The sequence below is a fragment of the Carya illinoinensis genome, chromosome 4 (assembly GCF_018687715.1).
Source record: "Carya illinoinensis cultivar Pawnee chromosome 4, C.illinoinensisPawnee_v1, whole genome shotgun sequence".
Taxonomy (NCBI): Eukaryota; Viridiplantae; Streptophyta; class Magnoliopsida; order Fagales; family Juglandaceae; genus Carya; species Carya illinoinensis.
In genome coordinates, this window is record NC_056755.1 from 8,280,479 (window position 1) to 8,290,722 (window position 10,244).

At 33.6% G+C, this 10,244-nt stretch overlaps 1 protein-coding gene across 4 annotated transcripts; it reads left to right on the forward strand.

The window, feature by feature from the left end:
* Nucleotides 1-315: 315 nt before the first annotated feature.
* On the forward strand, nt 316-5,396 carry LOC122307104 (prothymosin alpha-A-like). Of its 4 annotated transcripts, XM_043119740.1 has the most exons (10): nt 316-509; nt 971-1,097; nt 1,461-1,550; nt 2,171-2,291; nt 2,414-2,533; nt 2,670-2,723; nt 3,372-3,418; nt 3,670-3,783; nt 4,975-5,032; nt 5,179-5,396. In XM_043119740.1, the coding sequence occupies exons 3-10, from the start codon at nt 1,461-1,463 to the stop codon at nt 5,193-5,195; spliced, it is 621 nt and encodes a 206-aa protein (XP_042975674.1). In that variant the 5' UTR covers nt 316-509; nt 971-1,097; the 3' UTR covers nt 5,196-5,396. The 4 variants fall into 4 exon arrangements, with proteins under 4 accessions (XP_042975674.1, XP_042975672.1, XP_042975671.1 ...); XM_043119738.1 differs by lacking the exon at nt 971-1,097 and having other exon boundaries at nt 374-509; XM_043119737.1 differs by lacking the exon at nt 316-509 and having other exon boundaries at nt 966-1,097; nt 1,405-1,550.
* The last annotated feature ends 4,848 nt before the right edge of the window (nt 5,397-10,244 follow it).

Consider the following 10,244-nt stretch of genomic DNA (forward strand, 5'->3'; position numbering starts at 1 on the left):
TCTCATCATGTGAGCATGTTTTGTTGATTTCAGCACCATCGAACTTAATATTGTTTTGCTTGCTGTTGGATTAAAATGTCCAGCAAATGACTCCCAAAAAGAGGCATAGGCACCCAATAAAAAAAGTGCCATTACTCCCTACAAAATTCGAGTTTTTTTTTTTTCTTTTTTCTTTTTTTTTAAGTTCGATTTTTGGCTAATATCGTAGTTTTAGGACCAAACTAAAGGCAAAAGTTTCGAGGTACAAAAGCGGCAGCGTTCGGACCAAATGGTAAAGGGCCACACGTGCTGTCCCACAGCGCACCTAAAGGTAGACACCTACTCCTTCGACTTAGATACCAAGAATCTCTCTCCTCTATCAACAGATTTCTTTCCTCCCCTTCCGCCATTGATGATCCTCAATCATCTTCGTCATCAGCTTCTCCTGCAACTCTATCTTTGTTAGTTTTTAAGAAAACAAAGAAAAGCATTTTGCTGAAAAAAGCGAAAGTTCTCCCCAACTTTCTCAGGCGAGCGGCCTCTCTCATCCCTTATCTATCTTCTGTTCCTAACTCGTCTTTTTATATTTATCATGTTTGAAGAATGATCAAGATTCAATACAGGCTTTGTCACTGTGTTTTCTATGTTCTTTATCGCTTTCGTGAATAGAAAAACAAATAAGATTAGATTGTTTGTGTTGTGATTCTCGTTCGATTCTTTTGGTGAAGACTGTAAACCTCTGATCTTTGATGCTGATCATGAATCTTCGGTCCGAGACCCAGTTTATGGTCAACTGGATCTGTTGACCTGGGCCGGACCTACTGTACATGCCCGTCCCTTTTTTGTTCTTTTATTGGGCTGGGCCACATCAGTGGCCCATTTGCCCGTTTGCTCTCTTTTTCTTCTTGGACTGGGCCAAATCCTACGGCCCGAGCCCAAACCCATTACACATTTACTTGAAAACCTTAGTATCATATATCTTCTTCCTTAGATTGCTGTTTTTGCAACGCCGCATCACTTGCAGCAGCAGTTTACAAAAAAAAAATTTTGCCCACAACGGTGGACGTTGCCAGCGAGGAGAAGACGGCACGGTGTCCCAGCCTCCTCTCTCTGCCAAGGTCCACCTCCATTCAACCCTTTCTTCTCTCTTTTTTTTTTTTTTAATTAAACACAGATCCACCCAGGCAGTGGGCTTTGGAGCCCTATGCCGCCGTTACAGAGACGCCGGCGAGGAGGTTATCAGCCTCCTCGCGGCACCGACCTCCCCCCCCCCCCTTTTTATTTATTAATTAGCTCTTATTCACCATCGTAACACAGTATACAACTTTTCTTATATACCTTCAACTTTTCTTTTTCACCATCGTAACACTGTATACAACTTTTCTTATATACCTTCAACTTTTTCTTTTCACCATCGTAACACAGTATACAAATATGAGAGCAAAAAATGAAAGAAGCTGTTTTACCGTGTTTTTGGGTAGATGGCTTTTCGAGGTCGGGGGCGGGGGCGAGGATATGGAGGCGCCGGTGGCTATGGATTTGCCAAACAAGAGCCATTTGAGCTTTTCCCTGTACGGTTGTCTCCCTGTTTTTGGTTTTTCATGCTTGTTCTTTTATTGATTGAAGTCCCGGTTGTGTTTGGTGCTGGTTGTTTGACAACGGTGGATTAGTAATTCTCTAATTGGACTTCCAATGAAGGTGGATTAGCAGGAAACATTGATGATTGATATTGATGTTGAACAAGTTTGGAACAGTATACGTTAGGTTCCGAATTTAATACATTGCGTTAATCTTTTTTTATTTTTATTTTTTATTTTTTTTTTAAATGAACTTCTCATTGATAATAAAAGATCAATTACAGAGTTTTTCAAACAAGACATTAACTGAGATAATAATTATATGTATATATATATATAGCTTATTCCTGCTTAGCCTTGTAAGTGACAACTAGGTACAATCTTGGGGCCATTGTTTTTATTTTTAATGGAACGGGATAAAAAAAAAAAAAAAAAAAATATTGTGGTCATTTAATTAAAATATTTGCATTTTTCTGCATGGAAGCTGAATTGTTAATCGTGTGAAAGATTTAAAACCTGAACTTAGACCAATATTTTCCATTTCATTAGCTGTTTTGGTTTTAGACTTACCACTCATTGTTTTGCATGTGAAAGTTTTCTCGATGCATTTGTAGGATATTGAATTGCCTAACATCAAAAGCGTGCATAAGGAAGAAACCCTAGTTAGGGAGAGTGTAAAGTTGCAAAATTTTTGGAAGGCCTCTGCTTATTATCTTGATGAGACTGTTTCTAAAAGTAAGCATATTTGATTTTGTGTTGGAATGGCAGCTTGCCTATAAGCCAATATATAGCTAGCTCTAGATTTTCACTAGATTATATCACTGTAATTTTTTCAATTCTGGGATTTCTGGTGTCAGATAGCCGAAGCACAGAGATAGAGAGATATTCTGACATGAAAAAACCAAGGAGTACAATAACTCGTGATTCTCTTTCACAAATTTTAGAGCTTAAAAGATTTCCTCAAGAACTTATTGGAGGTGTGTAATCTAAGCAATGAATTAAAAATGGGTGGTGGTCTTCTAATACTATATGCATTAATCTGCCTTGTAGTTTTGTCTTACGTATTTCATGATGCCTCAATAGACCTTTCTCATGGCACAATGAAATTCCCAGGTTCAAAGGGGCAACGGCCAAGTCAGAAAAAAGTTAGATGGAATCCAGAGTCAGGTTTGATGAGATAAAATGCCTTTCTCTTTTTGTTTGCTTTAGTATTTTTGGGATGTATGCCTTCTAATTTTCATATTTTTGCAAGTCTAATGTGCCCAATATGAGTAATGCTACATACAGTCACTTTTGTGTACTTCCTACGCGCACTGCTGATGTCATTTGCTGCATCAATTTTCTTTTAATATACAACCAATCACATCAATGAAGTGCGCAAAAGAGTACGCAAAAATTACTGCATATAGAATTTTTGTTTCGATTTCTTTTGTCAATAAGAAATCTTTGAATTTCAGTTTATTGAATGGAAAAGGCAAACAGCTACAATTTCCAACTTCACATTGACACATTGTTTATGATAATTTCTTTAGTTTTTTGAGATTTTGGTTACTCATGTTTTTGGTATTTTTTTATGTATTATGTTTTTAGCTAAATGCGTATGACTAGTTCTGATATTCTCAACTTGGTAAAATGAAAATTTGAGTGCACCAACTTTAATATATTTATATATTTTTGGAAAGCATCATAACCTTTTATGGTGAGATGAAATTTCTCTATATCATTGATCTATATTTCTTTGTAGATAGTTGTGTCCTACCAAAGTATGTTTCTTTGGATGTTATGTTAAATGGAGTGAAATCTTTTCTCTGGCAGAGCTGCAGAAGCTAGATTATTTAGAAAAGCTTGAACAAAGGGCTCAGGTAAACGACTTCCAACTTTTGTAACTCTACTACATACATTACTTGGCCAAAGATCAATTTGGTATCACTTCTTAGAACTGCATGCATGAATCAATCTTGATATGCTCCTTGATTGAGGGGAATAATCACAGAATATAATGTTCTACCTGTTCCCATTGGTACTTTGTCAGCCTCTATTGTTCAAGGTCATGCTCCCTTTTCAGTTTTCTATTGATTAGATTCCTATTTTTCTGATCCATGTAATTATGCAGGGCCAAGAGAATAAAGATGAAAAGGAAAAGAAAGAAGGCGAAAACGAAGATGAAGATGAAAACGATGGAGAAGAAGACATTGAGGAAGAACCGAGTGATGATGATTATTTTCAGGTTCTTAAAAAACATATGCTCTATGTTCCGGATTTGTATTGGTTTGCGTTCCTTGTGATGCATGATGTGATTATTGCCCTTAAGACCCACATTGGCTTTATCCATGATACAATGGCATTATCATCATAATGCTGTTCGGATGAATTCATTCTAAAATATGAAGGCACGAATGTATTCCCGGGAACTAAATTAAATATTGAGGTATAACCTAAGTTGTTAAAAAATGAGGTAATGAGGTTGAACAAAACCTAAAATAACCATCCTTGCAAAGTAAACCCATGTCCCGTGCACCATACCCTCCGAAGTTTCCCTATAAGGTACTGGTTAAATCGCTAGCTTTTCACCAGGGAGTGTGGTCTCAAAAGATTGTTTGCATCCATGAAGTGTTGAATCTTGGACCTTGAAGGGAGTGATACCCTAAGACCAAGGCCTTCACCACTTAGGCCAACCCCTTGGGGTTTGAACAAAATCTACTATAGGATCTCTGCATAACAAGGGATCCATCCTTGGTAGATGGTACGTTACATGCAATCAAACTTTCTTGTGGGACCTTTGAAGGATGATCTTTACGATAGGCAAAAAATCGAGGATATAACTATCTAAATTCAGCAAAGGATTCCTATCATAAGGCAATTAATGTGGCGGGTTACCTAGGTATGATGAGGCATTCACTCTTTCTCTGCTGCATTGTTCGTATTTGGAGAATTAGCTTCCCTTACCAACTTACGATGCTTTTATGGGGGCTTTTGTGTATGGTGGAACCCTGGCTACCAGACTAGCAGTATTCTGTTGAAGTCTACATGATAGCTGCCATTTGGTGGTCAAAAAATCAAGTAGAATATATATTTCTTCTGATATTATCTAGCTGTAGGATAATGCAAGTATTGAAAATTTGAAAGAATTGTGTGCAATTGGATAACAAATTTGCTGGATGAGATTGCAGAAGAAAGCATCACTTAACCTAATGGTTCTTTAAGGCAACTTTTTCTTCACTTATTATTATTATTTTCGTCAGGAGAGTTTTTTTTTTTTTTTTGTTGGGGGGGGGGGGTTCATTTTTCATTGATTTTTCTCCTGGTATGGGATCGTACTTGACCATTACAAGTTTTCCCATATACTGAGAAGTGAAAATTCACCATTAACTGCAATGATATTTGTCATCTATTCTTCATATACCATGCAATCCTGCAGAATGTCGAGTTTGATGATGATGATGATGATTTTAACGACGTTGATGATGGTGGTGAAGGTATATTCCTTTGACTGATGCTAAACTCACCTAATGCTTTTGAAGTTTTGGTTGTACTTGAATCACCCGGTTTTTAACATGTATGATAATTGACTCCTCAATGTTTGCAGTACCTAAACAATACTAACGGTTTCAAAACATTGCAGATGAAGGTACTTTTTAATTGATACGGGAAGAGTTTTCTTCTGGTCTTCTTTAGCAGCTTGAGGCAGGTTTCGCGTATATGGAAGTATTCCTTTTCTTAATTGGATTAATTTGGTATCTTAAATTTCACCTTGTCACACCATATGAGGCTTCTAATGTATGAATTTCCTGCTGGACAAAGATGTAGAGCAGTGAAGTTTTATAGTCGAGCATTTTTTAATCTTGTGTGTTACTTGTGCTATTTATTTTTTATTTTTTAAAAAAGTCTACATATAATTTATTTTGTTCAAAATATATCTGTTACAGCATGGTATAAACACCGACGAATTTTTATTTTTTTTTCAGTTTTTAACTCTTGCCATATATGCATCACTTGTGCTTTGTTTGCCAAACTTTTTATTTGTTGGTCCAAAGCTTTAGTCCAGTTCAAATGTTTGTTCCATGGTCGAGCAAATAGGAGTGAGAGCATTTTTCTAACACAACTTCAAATTTCAGCCTAATATTAATATAAACCAACGTGGGATTGGAAACTTTTGTTGTTTTTCATGCTACAGATTTTTTTTCCTTTTTATGTCCTACGTATATAATTGAGTTAATTTTATAACCGATCAATCTGTTTTTCTCCAAACAATAGCCCTCCAATGGGTGAGTTCCGTGTAGCCTCCTCACTTTAGTTACCATGTGCCCCCACTGTTTGAGATCACGCACGTTGACCCTCTCCATTCTCTCCAGCAGAACCCAAATGGCAAACTGTCTCCATTCTCTCCCACGGAACCCAGACGATGGCTCTCTCCGCCACGACAATGACAAGATTTTAGAGTCTAGGCACTGCAATGGCAACACACTATTCTTAAGCGGGCTCGAATTTTTTGCAAGTATTTAACATAAGATTTTTTTTTTCGTTTTTGTTTTCTGCTGATTCCTAAATGACATTTTTGCAAAAAGAAAGGAATATTGCATGAGAGCATGTCCTGGGAGCTTCGGACAAGGATTTGGGTATCCGCAAAATAACTAGTTCCTGATCATCTAGGCAATCGAGTTGGATTAGTGAAATTTGGAACCAAGTTAATTGGTACGTAGTTCCAACTTCTACTTTTCCTATTTAATGACATTAACTTACCAAAGAAAAAAAGAAAATACAGTAATTTGTAGGAGTTTGCAGAGAGAACAAAGGGAAGAATAGCATGAAGATCATGAGTTTAAAGATTTTGGTCAGAGTCCAGAGGAAGAGGATGCGGGGAGAAGAAAACGAAGCCGATGACAAATTGGAAATTTACCATCAACAAATTACCCAGCAAACAACGATGGGAAGGCGACGGACATGGGCAACAGAGATGGGCGACAGTAACAAGAGAAGAGGTGATTCAGAACAATTGGAACATGAGGGATCTGGGACTAACGAACGTGGTCATACAGATTGATAATCCAGTGTGATACACTTTTTTTTACTTAATATGGAATATGTAACGTGTCAAAATCTCATTGGTGCCTGTTAATAGCTCAATACCAACCCGACCGCCCCAAATCAGAACTGTATAGAATTTGAAACCCTAAGTGTATTCTAAGTTTTTATCACAAACTTTGAGGACATTTAAAAAATTTTAAATTAAGAAATTGGTTTAAAATACTAATTTTTTAAAGAAGAAATCATTTAAAACAACAAATTTTGACATTTTTTTAAATAGCGTTACTCTTGGTATAAATTGTATATATAATGTTATATATCTTATATATACTAAGCGGCAATAAGCAGGCAGAGTCGTATAACTCTTTTCTGTCAATTTTGCCCTTGCTTTTCTATTTAATTTACCTATTCTGTCCCTTAGTTTTGTTATCTTCTATTTGCATTTTTACAGTTTTGCCCTTCTTTTTTGTTTGTTTACCTCTGTTATCCACCAGTTTTTTTGTTTTATTTTGTGTTTTTACATTTTTGTCCCTCAGTTTAATGAATAGTAAAATTTGACCACTTTTTGTTTCCACCATTTTAAAGGCATATTTACACTTTTGCCCTTATTTTTGTTACATTATTCACGTAACCGACTGTATAGTTGGAAATACATTATTTTTAAAAAAGGCCCTTGTTGTCCCGACTATCTCCCACTTGTTCTGTTTGCCAACAGATTTTTTGGTCTCTCTGTTTTTCATCCGTATTGTGCCATTTTTTCAACCTATATATTTTACTCACCACTTCACAATACAAATTTTCATCCTCTTCAATTTATAGTTTATCTATTTGTTCAAATGCTCACGACATCTTTTAATTCCTGAAAACTTTTTTATCTACTTCTCAATCTCAGCATCATGTGGTATGATTTCTTCTTTTTGCTCTCCTGAGGTAAATATTTTTTATTTTTTGTTAGGTAATTTATTTACATGCAGTACTTATATGTAGAAAAATTTATATAGAGTCATACGAATATCTGAAATAAATTACAAAGCCAAAATAAGACCAAAGCCAAACAACAGGAACATTTGAAATTATAAAAAAATTAAAGTAGATCCAATAGTTGCATCTAAAAAATAATTAGATAAATTCATGATAGAATAGACATATGCATGACAAAAGAAGTAGAAACTACGAGTAGAAAAAAATAATTACACCTAAACAGAGTCACCAAGAACTTCCAATCTCGACATCTTTGAACCCCATATTTGCATCTAAAAAATAAATACATAACTTTATAATAGATATGCTTTCAGAAGACTCCAAAAAAAAAAAAAAAAACCCCACATCTGAATAGGAAGATTTGTAAGATTTCAAAATTTTCTACAAAATCACTAAAACAACATATTGACGTACACGAAATTAAAGCAAATATGAAAAACAGGGTAAAACAGTTAGATCCAAAGAAGTAAATTTGGAAAAAAAAAAAAAAAAAAAAAAAAACGCAGATTTCCCTTGAGACATAGCCGTGTTCTTAATAGCTAAAACTGAGAACAATTTTTATAAAATGAAACTTTGCTTTGTCAAAATAGAGGGTAAAATTTGTAGATCTAAACAATTGACTTAAAAAAAATTACTCATGTATATCGACAGATCTAAAGTAAAACTTTTCAGATCTAAACTAAAACGTCTAGATCTGATCTATTGAAGTTTGTAAATATTACACAACAAATTTGTCAAACATGTAGTTCTAATAAGCAAATTTGTAAAAAAGAATAAGAGAGAGAATGGAGAAATCGAGAAATAGAGGAGAAGAAGCCTCTGGAATGTGGTTCTTAGAGCATTCCCAACTAGTACCGCAAAAGATACTTTCCCTATAATTTGATGAAAATTTTAGGAATTTAATTAAAATCACCTCTACATCCAAATCCCTATTTTAGGAAAAGTGTTTGTGGAATGTACAGTAATTCTCCATATTTGGAGAACTATTGTACATCTCCAAATTATTTTTTATCAATATTTTATTCTAATCATTTACACTTTCTATCATACTTATCTACTTCCAATCATCTACAATTTCTATCATACTCATATTTATTATAGTTTTAAATAATAATTTAAATAATTAAGAAAATATAAAAAAAATTAATTTTAAAAATGTTATCATACCCACAAAAAATAATCTAATTTTTTTTTTTAAATATTCACTAGAGTAATAATTCAAAACATAAGAAAAAATATTGAGTAGTTAAGTTTGTAAATAGAAGTGAAAGAAAAAAGTAATAAAGAAATAATATAGAAATATTATTTTAATAGAATAGAGAAATGATAGGGAATGAGATGTATGAAGTTTTTTAAAGATGAATAAAATTTAAGAAAAAATTTTAGGGAATGTCATTTTTAGCTAAATTATAAAAAAAAATTTGGAAAATTCAATGTGAATGCTCTTAGGAGAGAGAGAGAGAGAGAGAGAGAGAGAGAGAGAGAGAGAGAGAGAGAGAGAGAGAGAGAGAGAGAGAGAGGTGAGGATAAAGAGTGTCAGCACAGGAAAAGAAACAGAGGAGAAGAAAATAAGTTGGAGTTTCTAGACCCTTTAAACGGCGTCGTATGGAGGATGCCCTGGGCTTTACATCGAAGCAGTTCACTACGAACCCGATTAGCCTTGTTTGGATTGGGAGATATCTTAATTCATATTATCTTATTATTACAAATTTTTTAAATTTTTATATAAAATATAAAAAATAATTTAATCTTCTAAAATCTCAACATAATAATAATATTAAAAAAATATTATTTTAATAATATTTTATTCAACTTTACACATCTGTATAAAGTTGTAGATAAAATTGAATTAATATTTCCGTATGAAAATGCAGAGATGAGTTTTTTTTAATTCCTACCTTTTGAAGTTTCAAATGTGAAAAATAAAAATTTGAAAAATGACTTCAAATTCAACTACTATGTTATAGTTTTTAAAGACCCAACGTAATTAATATGTTAATCGTTCATAAATTCATAATAAAGAAGTAAAATATTAAAAAAAAAAAAAAACACTTCAAATTTATTTGATGCTTCTATTTTTTTAAAATTTAAACTATAATAAGATGTATGAAGTTGATTGTTTGTTGAGTTGAATTGATCTACTAATGTTAAATCTTTGACTGATGCACTTAATTGTTATGTTTTAATGCTGCGCTCGACATGTTTGGTTAGAGAAAGATTTAGAATGGTTGATTTACATCAATCGTTCCATTACATGTCGTGTGGAAGTTGCAATATAGTAACTAGATCCGATCGAATAGAACTTTGTATGTTACAGTTGCAAAAATACGACTACGACACAACCAATGTAAACATTTTCCTCTTATTTTAAAGTTAAAAATTTTAACATTATAATTAGAACATATTAACTACTAACATTAACAAATGATAATTTATTCACTACTATTAGGCGTCGAGTTTAATTATTTAGAAACGTATAATGACAGTGCATCAACACCAGTGGTCGTTTTTAGATCCATAGCAGAACAAATTTTGGATTGTGAAACAGTAGATCTCATAGAACATACAAGCAAGGTAAAATCTATACATTAAAAAAAATCTAATACATTATCTCTTTATATGTTTTCATCATTACAGAAATATTTACCGTATCTTGAGAATGTTGCAAAGAAAATCCAAGAT